General features: G+C 39.0%; 1 protein-coding gene across 6 annotated transcripts in view; it reads right to left on the reverse strand.

Annotated features, from left to right (window-relative positions):
* TRIM37 (tripartite motif containing 37) overlaps positions 1-16,937 on the reverse strand; it is a 32,034-nt gene extending 15,097 nt beyond the window's left edge. For 5 of the 6 annotated variants that reach the window (XR_010886221.1, XM_067309775.1, XM_067309774.1 and 2 more), the window contains exons 1-13: positions 16,732-16,937; positions 15,011-15,112; positions 13,573-13,613; positions 12,419-12,535; positions 11,651-11,738; positions 10,638-10,760; positions 9,088-9,211; positions 7,047-7,114; positions 4,704-4,828; positions 3,228-3,278; positions 2,736-2,817; positions 1,095-1,171; positions 465-644 (exon numbers count right to left, since the gene is read on the reverse strand). Coding sequence is in view for 5 of the 6 variants with exons in the window: in XM_067309775.1 (XP_067165876.1) it covers positions 465-644; positions 1,095-1,171; positions 2,736-2,817; positions 3,228-3,278; positions 4,704-4,828; positions 7,047-7,114; positions 9,088-9,211; positions 10,638-10,760; positions 11,651-11,738; positions 12,419-12,535; positions 13,573-13,613; positions 15,011-15,112; positions 16,732-16,752 (1,199 nt within the window). In the remaining variant the exon portion in view is untranslated. Of the gene's footprint in view, positions 1-464; positions 645-1,094; positions 1,172-2,735; positions 2,818-3,227; positions 3,279-4,703; positions 4,829-7,046; positions 7,115-9,087; positions 9,212-10,637; positions 10,761-11,650; positions 11,739-12,418; positions 12,536-13,572; positions 13,614-15,010; positions 15,113-16,180; positions 16,231-16,731 lie in introns of those variants that run through there. The other variant, XM_067309776.1, reaches the window with a different exon arrangement.
* Positions 16,938-17,924: the final 987 nt, after the last annotated feature.

Consider the following 17,924-nt stretch of genomic DNA (forward strand, 5'->3'; position numbering starts at 1 on the left):
AAGCACTGAACAGGAGCAAGAGTAGAACTGTGCAGAGAGTATTTGAAGTAGCTGAATAAAGTTTCTGTATTTTGTCATAACATCGCAATTTCCATTGACAGCATCAGCTCTGTTACATTACAGACTTCCTTCATTCACTCCCAAAGCTCTCCTTTGCTCACCAGAACTGTTTCTAAAGAGAGGAAGAAAATGCATTTTTCCTTTAATTCAGTTAGCTACAGATATCCAACCCAAGCTTATTAGCATCAAGCACAGCTCCACCTCAGAGGAACAGACATATTTAAACTTCCCTCAACTCCCTTCAGCGTATTTTCTCTTTTGAAGCTTATGACAGTAAAATCCATTTATGACAAAACATGTCATGCTTATTTTATATTCAACTACTTGATTACTTCCTATTTTAGCAATGTGTGATACTTTTCATGAAATGATAGCAGAAAAAAGTCCTGCTAAGTCTTCTTTACCTTAGAATCACAGTATCATTTTGTCTGTTTAAATAGCCTTCGTTGGCTAGCAAATCTAGACGAAAGAATCTGTTGTAGCCCCAGCATTCTCCAACTTCAAAATCAGAGGCAAACTCTCGAATTATGTTTTTAGCTGGATCATTGGTGGACTGGTGAACCATTTCTACACGATACTCATACCTAAGCAGAGGAAGATCACAGGGATTAATATCAAAACAAATGAGACATCACAAAGTGCTGAATCCATCAAGTTTAAGAGAACTATAATTTTGGGGAGGCTAGCATTTCCAGCTGAAGACATGATTCAGTCTTAAAATCTTATTGAACACTTATGCAAACAGCATTGGAGGAAAGATGTAAAGAGAGTAGTCTGATAAACCAAACCTAGGACTGAATACTGGGAGTCAGATATTCTCATTTGTTTTATTACCAGCTTGCTGTTTATCTTAGGCAAGCCACTGAACACCAGCTTTAAAATATCACCTTTGGGCATGATTCAAAGCTCAATGGACAACAGGAATGACTCTATTCTTTTCAACAGGCTCTACATAAGTCCCTGGCAACCCTACAGAACTACTCAGGTCATTCTTTGCAAAGCTCTCCAGATGCTTCGGCAATTGTTTTTCTTACTTGGATGTCTCTGGCAATCCAGCCGACAGCTCCAAGAACACAGACAGGTAGTAGCCCCGTACCACTCCATTTCCATCCTAAAAAAATAATAATAATAATAAAAAAATTGAGAGACAAATCGTTAAAAAAAAGCCAAAAACAGACAAAAACCACTTCCACACACCCTTGAAGTTTCAGAAAATAGCTTCAATCAATTCAGAACTTCCAGACAGTCTATTTTGTATGCTACAGTTTGATTTTGTCTTCTGTGACCTAGAACTCCTACTGTAACTTGAATCAAGGTAGAGTTCACACCTGGAAGCAGATGTGCACTCTAGTATTTGTATCTCAGATATAAATCACCATCTCAGAACACAGTTTAAGTTACTCCAACATTTTAGCAGTTCAGTTAAGTACAAAACTGAATAGACAAACATTTGTCAATGTGTTGGAACAACACTTATTTAACAGAACATAGACCAAGCAGTGAAAAAAGCTCGTGAAACCTACTCATCAGTTTATTATGGTCCAATTCTCTCAACAGAAAACTCTTAGCATGAAAGCAGCTCAGGTTAAACATTAGTTCTGAAATATTTTACATACAGCTGCATTTGAAAGCCACTTCATTTCTGAAACAGGAAAGAATCATTTCTTTTCTTCAGAAAAACATGCAACATGAAAAAGTTAGGTCAACTAACACAACTTAAGAATCACCAGAATTCAAGAAAAATTGTGGCAAAGCCTTCATCACACTCACCTTAATCAAAGATGACGAACAGCTCAACTTGAATCTTCTAGGTTGAAGAAACATTCCAACTTACCGCTTTAAAAATAATTGTAATGCCTTTTGACAATGCACCTTACATAGTCAATCCTGAATTTAAAATACTCTGAAAACTGACACAGTGGTCCACCTCTGCTCTGCAGGAATACTATTGTGTGCATATGTGGGCTTGACAGATGAATCCAGCTCTCTGAAGATCCCATTTAAATGACTAACAAACAACAGAAGTTGTACTCCACCACTAAACTCATGTAGATATTTCTCCAAACAAAGCTGTAAGAGCAGCCAGAGCTTTCTGGAAGCACTGACCAAACTAGTGGAGCGAAAAAAGATCGCACCTCATGGGTTAACATTACAACATTGACACAGATACTGCTTTAAAAGTCTGAATATTCAGCTCACTGAAAGGACATTAGTCCAATGCACACTTTTTAACATCAGCATTTCAGAAGTGGACAATCAGTAAAACAGCCCATCAAACAAAACTCTGTCCTCCAACTTTCAAAATAAGTACCGTTTTATAAACATAAACATGGTAAGTTAATCTAGACCTCAGTTCTGCAAGAAGCACGTTTAAACACTCAAACAAAAGGGTAGAAATACCTATTAAGGTTGCTATGATATATTTATAAGACCCATTTTTAATTGTTTTTAAATTAGCCAGATTAACTGTACTGAAAATGCTCATGCTGAATATCTGGAGGCATAGAAGGAATGTTCCAATGGTCACTGATTGACAACAGCAACCTTATGCTTTTTTCATACAGCTTTTTATATACAACATTTCTTTCCTCATGAGAAGAATCTAACTGATGTTTCTTTACAGGACAAGCATGTGTTGGATGGGGTAACAATTCTAGTTGAAGATATTAACTCACTGGATAAACTTTTAACCTCCAGCAAAGTCCTGACACTTGAAGAGGTGGACTGTAAACAGGATCTGCTCGCTGACGCAATGTACTATTAAGAAAAAAGAAAAAAAAATTGCTATTGAGAGAAAGCAAAACCCTCCATGAAAGAGCAGGTTACACTTACACTCTGAAACTGTCCTTGTTGCACAAAGAGCACCTAACAGCATGTGAGGCCTAAGCAAAACGTTAAGCATCAAATATATGTGTTCCTTGGAAAACTGATAAAAGAGAACAACTTTTGAAAGATTGAACAAGGAAAATTTTTAAACTATCAGTTGAACTAGGGTTAATTGTTGCTCACCTGGTACATAAGAGATTTTGATTGAATTTCTATCGCTTAGTTTGTATCTAACAGTTTTCAACAGAGACTATTCAGTGTTTTAAATGATATTAAACATGGCAGAAGAAACAGAAAGAGCTTATTGATATTCACAGTAATTTCTTAAGATACATTCTTACCTAAAGTTTTCCAAGACAAAGGTAGTTGAGTCATAGGCTGGAACTAATTCACTAAGGAAAAAAATACATATATTAGAGTTGAATAACATCATATTAAAAATCCCAACTTTTGGACTCTTCAGAAGCATTTAAGATGACTTGGATCACTAGATCCACTGAAATGCACTACGACTACCTGTGGTTTTTTTCAGCACTTCTGAAAATTCCACTCAAGAGCCTTCTCCCCAGCACCTCTGCATATGATACCATGCATCAAAGCAAATGTTTTACATTATGGTCAAAAAGGAAGAGCAGACAAGTATTTAAAGATAGTTAAGAGGATCTGCCTTTTCGCTGGTGATGGCTAATAATCTCCTAACAGAGCAATTTTTATTGTAAAACTCTGATAGTTCTAGAAAGGATGAAACTGTTGCATGGCTGAAAGAACAAAGCTTAAGTGGTTCATGTTTCAGAGCTTATGGCCATTGGAAAATGCATATTCAGCTTTAAACTCTCCTCAGAGGGACTTTTAAGTATTCTTTTCAGAAAACACTTCAAGGTAATAGTTTTCAGATTGCACTTAAAAGCAAGACAGACTGATATTTGCTAAAGAACACAAATTGATTTGAGGAATTCTTCTAAGATTTCTCATACTCTCAATTTCACGGAGAAGCTTTGCAGCCAGCTATCCTAAACTCCGACTTTTTCAGAACCCAGCACTAAAACTACTCTTTATGAAAAGGAATCGTGTTAGAAAGTGATTTTGGCTATATATTCTGAATTAAGGTGACCTGCAGAGGCATCTCATGAGAGCCTTGCAATTATACACTGAACGACCCCAATAATAAGAGAAAAAGGGCAAATCAGTAAACTAAGTGTAAAGAGAGAAATTTTTAGTCATCTGGAGCCCACTGTTCTGATTCCCCATCAGGGGCTACAGATTTATAAAATAAGCCCTGCTGGAATAGAAAAACCTATTGGTGGATGTTGTAAGAGGAGTAAGTTAAGCAATTTGTCATTTTCGGTGTATAAATCTGGACTCAAATTCAGTCAGAGAAATCGATTTTAACACTGAGAAACAGACACAACAATGCTACCCAATGGATTATCACCACCAACGCATGCATGGCTGCGGAGCATGACTCCTCTTCATTAGAGGTGGAGTTAGGGAATCTCTCTAGCAACTCAGCCACTTATTACTCATGCTTCCAAACCTGCATGTTAATATACAGTGGTACATCCCTGCCCTAATTTTACACAAGGCTTGCACATATCAACATCCAGCTGCCTTCCAGAATCACTAGAACATCATCCTCCACACAATCAAAATCTGTCCTGTGGGAGAGTCTTCAGCAGTTTTGGAATTTTTTGTATAGTAATATGGGAAAGAGATAAAACTCTCCTTTAAGTTACTTCAAACACTTTTAAAAACAAACCAAACAGTTCTAAGATAGCTTTCAAGTTCAAACTACAACGCAGAGGAAATGCACTGCCTACCTTGTGAAGTCTGGAGGAACCGGAGTAGTGACAAACGAGGCCATGGGTTTCCGATGAACCTGCTGGAACATCATCAGGATCTCTGAACTTTTGGATATCAACTCACTCTTACTACATGATCGTAACTGTATGAGAAAAAACAGAAAAAAAAAAATCCCTCTGTCATTAGTAGAAACCATAGATTTTGACTACATTTGCTTTTAAACAAACGAATTGCATATTAAAACACTGCCTGCCACAGCTTCAGAAAGATTACCCATGATGCAATCCATTTTTTTTTTTTTTTAATATTTCTCTTGAAACTGGCAGCTCTTAAGACTAAGAGTTTGCTATGATAGCTGATGGTCACAGCTTCTAAAATTTTTATTAAGAAATTAAAATGAATACTCTAATTCTATCTCACTCCAAAGGCTGTGCAACCTACTTGGGAAGTACTGAATACTGAAGACTCTCTCAACTTCTAATATGAAAATCACAGCATCTACTATGTACTTCACTTAGATCTAAAGGATTTATGTATAAATATGCCTGATTAATACCAAGTCACACCTTTTACTGTGCTTAGACAACAATAGCAGAGTAAATCAACCTGAAAATGAAGCTTAATTAGACACTGGGATAATTTGTTCAATACATCATGATATGGTAAGACAAGCTCATGTGAACCGTAGACATTCTTCACATTTTAGTTATTCCTTTCCTGCCTCATTGCCAAGAGCTGTACTTTGTTGTTGTTGTTTGTTCAGCTGAATTTGAACAAAGTAAAGCATATATTATCTTAAATAGAAGGCCATGAAAATGCATTTAAATCCACTTCATTCCAGATGGCTTACAGGACCAAGCATAATAACAAAAGTCTTTTCAAAATCTGAAGGTTCAAGCGGTAATAAATACTTTTGAACAAATCTAATGTTATATGTTCCTGGAATACCTAGTACTGTGTATTTTAAACCTCTTTAATACAGGAGACAAAGCTATTCTGCTTCTCACTTATAGTTTAAACACTAGAAAAACATATCTTAGACTTACTGTTCAAGCTTTCTGCCAAGCTTAAGTGAGACTAGTATGTACATAAAAAACACACATTTTTGCTGTAAATTCTTTGAATAATTCTATTACTTCCCCCAGAAGAACATGAAAGTCAAAGCCTCTCTTGACAAAGTCATATGTAATGACTTTAAATATGTTGAGGTCTACACAGCTGCCAAATGGCTGTATCTTCACAAAACCTTTTTAGTTAGCAAGCTTTTCCTCATATTTTGGAGGGAAAAGTCTTGCTTCTCTAGTACCAACTTGTAATTATTTCAATTATTTTTCTACAGAAGAGAAACTGATCTGCAGAGTTACATATGCACTAGCACCACTGTTCAGAAAGATATAGAAGGTCCTCATTTGGGTTGCAATGTAAACAAGAAGTAATTCTTGAATGAGTTATAAACAAAGGGCTCTCAAATAGCCAAAAAAAGGGCAGATGCACAGTATGCAGAAGCATTCACCCTCCTGACGTCAACAATTCCTCAACATGACATTCCATTATGGCTATAAAATAAATAACTTAAGTGCAAGGAGAGCAAAATAATCCCTGCTTAGGTAATGAAGTCAACTTAGCATTTTTATTGAAACAAAAGCAGTGGAGGGAAATGAAGAAGGAATACAGAACAAGCTTTCTTCCCCTCCCCTCCCAGAAGTTTTGATTTTTTCCCCCTGCCAGAAACCTAAGATGACAGATTCTGCTGAAAGAAAATTACTGCATGCAGTAATGATCGTGGGGGGGGTGGGGGGGTACCCTGCCATTTGCTCAGAGCAAGCAGAAATTGTTCAGGGCAAGTACAGTCAGTTTCTGCAGAATGTGAATATTCCATTTACAAAAGCCAAACTTGTGCCACTAGAAAAAAAAATGAAAAAAATTATACCATATCAACTTCTTGGAGAGACAGATGGATGGGAGAACCATTTTAGTTTTCCTCAACAGCACAAAGTGAAACATGACATTTTTGTTTATTCGCCATTTATAGCCACCACTATTCATAGGCTGTTGGCAGCTGCAAAACTGACAGAAATTAGCCACATGGTCCAAATGCTAAGCTAACTTAAATGCACAACTGTGCAATTTTATATGATATCACTAGTAATCCCTGTACTAGTTTTTCAAGCAACAGAAGAGAACACCTTCCATTATTCCTAGAAGACATAACACTTGCTTTTAAGAAGAAATTGTACAATCTAAAGCCACTTAAATAAAGAGATAAAAATAGTTCCATCAAGTAAGAGTTAAAAAAGATAGAAGGCTGACTGATGATATATCTATATAACTTTCAACATTTCAACTCTTTTCATAGTCACCTGATGTTCTACTTCCTGGAGCAGGGATTCCAGAAGTTCAGTTTCTTGGGTAAGCGATGTCTTTTGACCTGTTTAAAGGAAAGAAAGATAAAAGTCATACTCACTGGATTTTAAGAAATTCAGCTTTTTTTCCTGAAAGCTGCCCCAAAACCTAATAAGGTAAAGGATTTCTAAATATACCAAGGTTGATGGAGAAAGCATTTTAAAAGCAAGCCTACATTTTTAATTAGAACTATAGTGAAGAAGTCACCTGAGGTTTAAGTCAGTAATGAAATATTCTTTGTGTCCCAGAAATAACAGTTTTTTTTGTTTTGGGGCGCTTTTTTGGACAAAAAAGCAGGTTTGACTTCACTGAACTTGCTCTCATCCAGACAAGTCTCTCTTTTATATTAGCTGACATTTTTCTTTTGAAATCCACCATTTCTCTCGTCCTTTGATGTTTAAGCATTTTTTTTTCCTTAAAAAAGAACAAACAATATTTAGAAGTGTTTGTGTGTTCCAACTGACGTTAAGACTGTGACAAGGAAGAATAAAAATCTAAGACACGTATCTGTTTTCTGTCATGGGGATTTGAAATCTTCGTTTCTATCATGCATTAAGTACCTGAAGAGTATTTGGCAGTCTTTAGAAAAAAGGTGCTACATGTACAAAATGTTAATCTGTACATACCAAATAATTAGGACATTCTAAAACGGCTTTCAGACTGATCTTCAATCAGTATACACCAAAACAGATCTTGCAACTGATTACTGTATTCAGTATAGGCATAAGTATATGCAAGACTCCTAGATTTATCTTAAAGCATGCATTTTAAATACTGATGTGAATTTGAAGAGGAATCTGAACTATGTCTGCTATACATTTATTATATCTTTTTCTTTTTTTAAAAAAGAATTTAATGGGAAGGAACTATGAGAATAAATGTAAGTATCCTCAAAACCAAGGACATTTTCCAGGCATTCATACATCAGGGTTTTTTTTGTTTTTTGTTTTTTGTTTTTTTTGGGGGGGGGGGGTGTTCAAGCACCAGAAATGGGTTTACAGCACAGCTATTATTCCCTTACTTTTATTTTTGAGATAAGCTGATAGATACAAGATCAATGATCTATTTATTTGTGCACTTTGATCTACTGATTGCATACCTTGCAAAACTGAGGTCATAAGCATAATATTTCAAGAGTGTCGAAAGAAACTGATATCCCAAAAGAAGTCATCTTTATTATGTGCTTCTACCAATGCACTTAAGAAAGTGAAAGTATATGGAAAAAAAAAAAACAACCCAAGACGCAGAGGCTAAATAAGTTGAGCAAAGTATATACATAGTTACTAGTCAACTGAGGAATATAATCTAGATCTCCTGACTTCACCTATCTTATTCATTAAAAGCTGTCTATTCATCTAAAGTCATTTTTAAAAATGTTGCTTCCACAAGCTTCAATACCTGTAAGCGCACCACCTATCTTCTCACCTATCTTATACCAAAGGAGAGCTAAAGCGACTAGTCTCAGGGTAGCAACAGCATCAGGAACCAAAGTAGCAGCTCGGATTCCAGATGCCCATACTCTCATTTGTAGACAATGCTGCTTCTACGCATGGACCTGAACTGTTGCTCACTGCAGATAATCACAGAGAAGCAACTTTTTTAAATTACATTACAAGGAGTAGATATTGCAAAGATGTCAAATGACAGATATGTACTTCTTAGCTAATAAAAACTTTTGTGTAAACACACTTTCACAACAAGGTTAAAAGTACTAAATATCTTTCAATTAGAGGTACATGTTCTCTGAGTTACTATACAGGGCTTTCTAAGGGAACAAAAACAGATTTGGTTGCATCTAACAACTTAGAGCTATAACACGATAACTACACAATTAACTAAAAGCCTTGCTCTATGCAGAGGTTTTCAGTCAAGCAGTTTCCTGGCTTAAGGCTGACAAGTGTGCAAGGAGTGATACTCCTAGGGAAAAAAAGTTCATCAATAGATTTACACATTATTGATATATTGCTCCCACTCATAATAGATGAGGCAAATACATACCCATTAATGTTATAAGCTTATTCTTCAGCTGAGTGTCTAACCGGGCAATCATCATCTCCACTGCATTTCTGATTTCCCGAACTCGTTCATCCTTTGCACTGCGCACTGCCTCCACATTCCTCTCCTAAAACAGGATTCAGAAAGAACATGTACAAAAAGAAAGCCTTCACACTTCTGCACATCTCTTAACTCACTTTATATGTTGATTCCACACTCTCAGATCAGGGAGACGACTAAACAGCCTCCTGAAGCCTGCCCCCCCCCAGCCCTACTTTTTCTATTGGAGGCAGGGGGGGAGGAATATCTGGTCTTACAGAAGCTCTCATGTTTAGAATGAGAAAATAGGGACTTATTTTTAGACAATCTGTATTGCAGTCTACTTCTGATGTCAGTCTAAATACTTCATTATTACGTTGTAAATACCTTTCCACTTTTATTGAATAAGTAAGCGTGCCCTCTGGTGGGTGACCAAAGGTTAACAATAAAGTTTGAACAACATTTTCTCATTACAGAGACATTTGCCATATGGAGACTTTTCAGTATCAAAATTTATAAATACAACTACTAGTTTCTCTTTTGTAACTAGAACAGCATAGAGAAGTTACCTTTTTGGTAACAGCAATGATCTGATTTAAATCGTGCCCTTCATCCTTGAGTGATCCTCAAAATACTTTACAAATACTTACAAGTAACCCACTTGGTGATGTAACGTGGTTACATTTGAGCTGAGGCAGAGCTAACCTACCAGTGCATGCTGCAAACAAATACATGAACGATAGCGTAGCCAAGAACCATACAGAAACCTGTTCACAAATAGGATGCATCTATGCAGCACATCTGGAATATATTTTATTTGCACAATGACTGCATAATAAACGGCCCAGTATTCAGCACATCTTTCCTAGAATACAAAATCCATATTGTTTTGTTGGAACTTCAACTGAAACTGCCAAGGCCAAATTTGTCAGATATATGGGGACTTCTGGCACATATACCACTATGGGGAGGGAAAAAAGTGGCACCAGGTCTAGGTAGTGAACTGCTTTATTGAGTATAGACACTGTTGTGCACTCAAATATACTCTTAGTTTATTTTCCTAAGGGAAGAAAAATAAGCTAGGCTAGAATAAAAAATTTTTATACTGGTTTAGCATACTCAAGCACAAGAGACTGTACTCTATTACAAGTGTTTACAAAAACACATCTTTCAAAGAACTGCACAACTCTAGCTTTTAGATAGCATATACCCAAAGAAAAATTTCCTGCTAGCTAACTCGTATGTCTTTTTCTGCCTGGCAGCTACAGAAGCAGTATCAAGACTGGGCTGATCTTTTCACAGGTTATAATAAGAATACGAAGAGCACAACTAAGAAGCGAAAACATCTCTCTGTGGGATGATCCGACTACCTTCACAGAAGTAACAGCACACAGGCACAGAAAACATCATGAGTGTATGAAATGGTATACCATTTCCATTTCCCACTTCACAGTTATCCTTTGACAATGGCACACTGCAGGAAAACCTAAGGTTTTCATTGATTAATTTCTTACCACTTCTTGCACTAAACTGATCAATTCCATGAGTCTTCTCCTAAGCTTTGCCACTTCTTCATTTACTTTCGTGACATGCTGCTCATAGATTTCTGCCAGTGGCTTAAAAGTATGTCCTCCATGCTGTCAATAAATAAATAAATAAATAAATAAATAAAATAAAGGAAGGGGGAGGGGGAAAGGGGTGTTGAATATAATTTCAACTTTACTCCACTCCTATTAAATTATAGAAAGAGAGGGGAAGAAAGCCTCCTAGTGTATCACTCCGTTTGGAAAAGTTCCAAAGCAGATTGTATGTAGGAAGTCTGTCTTTCACTTCCCTTTGTAAGAAGTCATGAATTTGGCTTTCATACCATCAAAGCTTCCTATCAAGAGTTATTTAGAGTCTGAGCAGTCATCCAAAAATAAACCACTATATTCACTGTGCATATCTTTAACGAATCAAAGATAGAAAATTTTTTTTTAATTAAAAACACCCTTCCCAAACAAAAACAGCATACTGTTTTAGCTACATTCAACCACTTATATTCCAAGGCATGACAGCCATCTCTCCTCGAAATACTCAACTGAAAAGGATAATAAAGAGCATGGTGAAGTGTTTTACTAACACAGCTTTGAAGATGTTCAAGATTACTGCCCACGATATTTAAATTACACAAGTTTTATCCAGATTCTCAGAAAGATCTCTTTCTTTGCACATAAAGTTCTCATTGCCATCTTCAGTTTGTCTAAAGAATCATGAAATTTGTAACAAGGAAGATAATTCTGCCCTCCTTTCACCACAAAATTCAACTTGCTTCTGTACTTAGTAACAGAAGATACTGCCTTTCAAACCCAAAGTTCAGACAAATTTTTTATGCACATACGACAACTACAGTATTTGCACGTCAATTCAATAGCTATACCAACAGTTTCACAATGATTCTTCAAATTTCTTCAAATTGCACTCAAACACAACACAGACAGTCTCCTATTGTAACATAACGTATGCACATATGCAAGTATCTTCTTACCATTCCTCCCCAAAGTGCACACTGGTGGCAGATACACTTCTTACAGGTCCAGCAGAATACACTAAGTTTTTCATGATGGTTTTCACACCTTAAACAAAGAATACACACAAACCATCAGCAGAAAATAGACAGAAATTTTCTGTGAATAAGTATTCTATAAGAATATTTATATTCAATTTGAAATCTTTTGTAAAATAAATGCTGTTCTTAGTATCCTCTCAATGTTTGCGAGAGTTACAGAGAAAGTTCATTAATAAAATTGGGTTTATATCCAGCAGATAGAGGATATCATCACTGAATCTGGCTTGAAATTCTAGAAGCTAATATCTCACATCATTAAAACACCAACCTGAAACTGAAATCTGCAACTGAAAGTAACCACACAGCACTGCCTCGCAAGCTTTTTGGCCAAACTGACACTTATCGATCCTTAAAATTTCATAAACAGCATCAATCAACAAACTGAACGTAGACCAGAGGAGACCTCCAGCACATGGCTCTCCCTTTCGCCTCCCCTAGGTTTCGGGAAATTAGGGAGGAGGCAGGTATGGAACATGTAGTTAGTCCCTGTCCATCGTTCAATGCTTCTGCTCACTCTCAGACAGTGAGAAACAGCATTGCTTTTGTCTGTTAAGCAACAGCACACTTTAGCTTTTAAGTAATCAAAAATTATCAGTTCAGTCCCTGATTTTAAAATGAGCTGGACTGAAATGCCCACTCATATAAGACGAACTTCAAAACCCTTTGTGTGAAGGATGTTCCATTTACTTGTCTTTTTCGTTTTCTTCATGCTTGGTGAGATTGCACAGTTGAAGTGTATCAAGTTGTTGTGTGACCTCTTCTGCCCAACGACAGTTTACCAGCTCTCGTAGCTGCAGCGGGGCTCTGCAAGAAGCATTGCTGAAGTTAGAGCAAAAACACAGCTCCAGGGGCACAAACGAAAGCAGCAATGAAAACTGATTCATCTCATCAATTCTACTCTATATGAAAAGTCATAGGCAAAAGCAGAGATGCCCAAGCTGAAGCTATAGCAGTGATTTCAGAAAAACAGGTTAGAAATGTGATGTTTTAAGTTGATTTGCTTTTATTATGTAAAGACAACAAAATATGGAATAGGTACATGAGGAACCCAAGAACTATTCCCAGATTTGTTAATAGATTGCTGGATAACACTGGGCAAATCATTTCATTGCTCAGGGTTTCAATTTCTCCCACTATTCAACTATCCCCATGGTAACGTTTCAGTTATCCCCTTGTAAGATGTAGATATATTTAACTCCTTTTAATCATTTTAGATCCATTGATTAAATACTTTAAAAACTGAATATTAAGTTCTGCAGAAATGGTCGGTTGTTTTAAATACATCCCCTCCAACTGGGGAAAAAAAATCTCCTCCCTTCCACTGGAAATGTATTTTTGGTCTATACTCAAGAACTAGAATTACTAAGGGGTGCCAGGGCTTGGGGGTAGGGGGAAAGGACTGTTTTGCATTTTTAAAAAACAGTTTTTTAAGCTCTCAGACACTCTGCAACACAAAGCAAGTCTCACAAATTGTATATGTAGATCTAAAAAAAAGTACATGCTTCAGTCTGAAAATGTAAGTTTCTGCTTTTTGAATCTTGCAAGAAGAATATGAAGATTTCTCAGAGGAATACCTTCTAGTTTTTCTTATTAGATCAACTACATACATTAAAAACAGTGGTGTAACAAGGTAAGAACAAAGATATTGCATGGTCTGTCACAAAACTAGAACGTATTTTAATATAAGTATTATACCAGTGTAAGTTTTTATAATATATTACAGGCAGTTTTCAAAAGTCAAACTTAAAACTTTTGTGACACTTAGAAAAAGACAACTCATAACTAACAGGACAGAACACCCAATTTCTGATAATTTATTTCTGATATTGAAAGTATCTTACCTACAGTGAGGGCACTGAGCTCTTTGTTCAGTCAGCCAACGCTATAAAGAAAGGAGAAACTTTTTAAAAATGGACTGTGAGAAGTGCAAGCAAGCTACCTTTTACTGTAATTCAGTTATTTTTATTAATCTTCCTATATTTTCCTCATTTACAGATTCGTAATTTAACTTTGTTTAACCACTTAATGCAAGAAGCTGTTATTTATATCTTAATAATAAAGCAACCACTCTTTTCTTTTGTTGACAAAGACACTTTAGTTAAAATTAAAAAGGGAATCTTGAGGTACCCAATATTCCATTAGAAACTACAGTATCTACTGCAGATTCCCAAAGTTATAGACTAACGAGCACATTTCAACAAAAGAAAGCATAAAATATAGCAGGTATATTTTTCCTACTCTAGACATTCATCTTCGAGGTAACTTATTTCTTCCTCTTGGGCTACTTATAATGCAAGTAATAAACCTGCAGTTTAATTATCAAATCTACATGGACCCTTTGAATGCTTCTCTTCCAGAAAGTTTCATTCAAAGGTAAGTAGCTTTGGAAAGAACTTCATCAGCCCAGTACAACTTACACTTTTTTTAAAGTTCAGCAGCTGAGAGGCTTATCTTTTGTCAGCTCGCTACTACGCTTAAAGGCTCTCCATGAAAATATCCATGAAAATTATTTCTTGGCACACACGAACAATAGGTCATCTAACATTCTTTATATGTAGCATGAATCCCTCCCCTGTAGTTCTTTGCAGAGCTTTCAAAGCAGGGGATAATTGTTTACTCTGAGTTCTGGAAACACTATCCGAGGTCCGAAAACCTCAGTTGAACCCTTTTTTAATCCACTACACATAGCAGAGTCTGGACTTGGAACTGAAATACTATACATAGGTAACTATCACCTTAATAAGTGAATTAAAATACTCTGGATTTTGCTTCAGCCTACTATACCAGACTCCCTCAAGGCTTTAACACATGTCTGATCATCTCATACCAGGTTGGTAACTATTTCCAAAATGTATTTAACAGTGTTAAAACAACTCCAAGATGACAGGAGATGTTATGACCTTTTAGCGTTCCATACTGGCATCTGAAAGATCAGTATTTGCTTTCTGCTCCAACTTCCTCCTCCATCCATATAGGTATCACTGACTCTCAAGAGATGCTACAGAAGGAGCCATTATATGCCTGTTCCTTAAAAGCAATTCTTCCAGATAATCACTATAATTAGCACTGCTGTATATAATGCACAGCCTCCCTAGTCTTTCTCAGGGTGTCATAAAAAGCTTTTGAAAGGGAAAATAAAGAGCACAGAGGAAGAAAAAGGAATCCTCAGAATCCCCAGAAAGAGGGCAGGAAAAGAACAAGAATGTGTTCTTAAGACCAGTAGTTCTGATTTTTTAAGTTAATACATTTGCAAGAATAAATTATGATAAGCAAACTCACCCGAATACAACTGAAACAACATAGCTTGGAGCAATGGGGACACAGACGTGCATCACGCAATTTCTCCATACAAATAAAACATCGGAATACTTCAGCAATGCTCTGCAAAGGTTAGATTAATACTATTGTTATGCCACAGACTTCAAACATAGTAGAGGTCCATTTATTTTCTAGGCAGAATGCCAGGTCTAACAAAGAGTCCTATTGCAAACACACTGCATCTCAGAGTAGGTTACCAACTCGAACATCATGGCTCTCTTCCTCATTTCCTTTTGCATCCCACCAGCACTCAGTGTCCATTTTAAAACACTAATCTTCTTCTAGGAGTAGTTTCCTTGTTCAGTTCATCTTTTACCAAATAGGCATTTCTGCAGCCAAGAGATATTATTCCTACTTGTATTCACATGTTTAACAGTTGCCAAAAACAACTGTGCTGTATGTGCAGATTCTCAGCCTACGAATTTCAATGTACTGGCATTAAACTAATTCAAAGACATATTAAATACCTGTATATATCATACAGAATGTTAACTAGAAGGTTGAATTGGACAGGTTATTTTTTTGACTTTTATAAGTCTTAAAAGAACTTAAGGTCCACCATTAGCATTAGCTCCACAATTTCTCTGCCCTCCCTCACCAGTTAATCTTGGGCAATAAAAATGTGGTTTAACATACTGCTTTACTATACCTGTTCCAACAGAGAAGCTATTTGTTCTAAAATACAACCACCTCATCTCCCTCCATTCCCCAAAACAGAAAAGTATTTTCAATATTTTCAAACAATATTTGCTTGCCACACTGATGGATTTTCCACTGGTAAAGATTTTCTAAATACAGACTGTATGACTTTCTGTACGACACATTCTAAAAAACAAGAATAAATTTTGGAAAGTCTTGCAGCCCGTATTATACAGGAGTTAGATTCCTTCTGACCTTATCTAAAGAACTTTGAAAGATTCTTCAAATGGGCTATTTTTCCCCCCCAGAGTTAAAACTACAATCAGCACAAAGCGAGACATATCGTTAATTTACGGATATCACAGTATCTCCTGTATCCTAATGTCTTCTTTAATGGTTGCAAAATCAAATAGATGCATTTACAGGAAGCTATGGATAAGGTCTTTTAAATTCTCGGTCTGTTTGGCTACGGTTAGCAGCACAGCAACGTACACAAGGTGTTCAGGTTACTCCTCTCACAGAGCACTCTGCCCTCACACGTGCCAAAACTGGTCTGGCCAGTGTCGGGGTCTCCATCCACCTCAGGAACAGGCGCCGGCAACGCTCCACCACCACCTTCTCTAGCCCAGGCTGCAGGAAACAGCTGGGTGTCACCTGCAAGCGCCACCGCCTCGCAGCCGGCCCCCTTTTTACGCAGATCGCCGCCGCGCAGCGGAGAGGCCCGCGGAGGGGCCCAGCCGCTCCTCCGCGCCGCCGCCGGCGATGCCCACCGCGGAGCTGCCATCTGCCTTCCGCCTCTCGCGCCGTTTGGCCGCGCTCCCCTCACGGAAGGGCGCGGAAGCCACGGGGGCCCCTGCAGCCCCCGCGCCGCCGGCCAGGCCCGTAAGCGGGTCGGGATGCGCTGCCCCGGCCGTGCCGGCTCCCCCGCTCGCCACCCCCGGCGCAGGAGAGGGAGCCTGCGGCGCGGGAGATGCGCGCCTGGGCACGCAGCGCCTTCCCCCTCGCCGGGGAGCGCCGCCGCCAACCGCCGCCCAACGGCTCACCTCCACGCTCTGCTCGTCCATGGCCGCGGCTCTGCCGGCGGCGCAGCTTCTCCTCGGCCCCTCTCACGGCGGCACGTCCCCGCCGCAGCGCCCGGAGCGGAGAGGTGGGGGGGGGGTGTCAGGAGCCGCCGGGGCAGGCTGTGCCACAGCGCCGCGCACCCCCTAGGCGCCGGCCATCTTCGCCGGGGCGCGCGGGCAGCTCCGCCCTGCGGCGGCGGCGGCAGCAGCGACGCCTCCCGTGCCCGGCCCGCCGCAACGCAACGCAACGCAACGCGCACGCGCGCGCGCCGCCCGCCCCGCCTCCGCGCCCGCAAGGGGCGGGGCCGCCTCGCGGCGCGCGGCCGTTGAGGGGCTGCTCCCCCTCCCCTCCCCTCCCCCCGCCGGGGTCCTGTCAGACATTGGCGCGCGCAACCGACAGTACCGAAACCTGCTCTAAACACGAAGCGGGAGGAAAGCCCCCTCACCCAGCGGCCCTCCTCCTCCTCTCCGGCCGCCGGCGTCACCTCGAACTCCTAGAGCAGTTTGAACAAAACTCCCTGCGGTTGTTGCAAAAAGCAGCACGCTCCTGAGTGCCTGTTTTTATCCAGGCTCAGACCTGGCAAGCCTTTCCTAACGATTACCTGCGTACACATGACAATTCTTGAAAACAGGCACACGCACATTGCATGCTGACACAATTTTTTTCACTCAGAAGACAGTCGTTATTTGGCGGTGAAGAAAAAATGTTACTAGTATAATATATCAAAGCATGGAAGGGATTCAGAGCTTGGGCACAGCTGCTCGTGTGAACAGGGAGTGTTGTGTTGATTGCTGCACCTTCTGTAGGGAAAGGATTTCCCTTAGAGCCTTGGCTTTGATTTGGCAACTGTCTCTTTCTGTATTGCAGTACTGAACAAAAATTAAGACTCACAGGGGCAATTCTGTTACATGGGCACAAATTGAAAGACAGGAAATTCTATTTAAACACGAGAAAACTCTTTTTTTAGTGTAGGAGTGGTGGAACACTGGAACAGGTTGCCCAGAAAGGGTGTGAAGTCTCCAACCTTGGAGATACTTGAAACGTAACTGGATGTGACCCAGAGCAACCTGTAGCAGACCCTCCTCTGAGCAGGGAGGTTGGATCACCTGATCTCCAGAGATCCCTTCCAAACTCAGCTGTTCTGTGATCCTGTAGTTTCACTGGGCTGTAACAA

Source organism: Apteryx mantelli, chromosome 22 (assembly GCF_036417845.1).
Source record: "Apteryx mantelli isolate bAptMan1 chromosome 22, bAptMan1.hap1, whole genome shotgun sequence".
NCBI lineage: Eukaryota > Metazoa > Chordata > Aves > Apterygiformes > Apterygidae > Apteryx > Apteryx mantelli.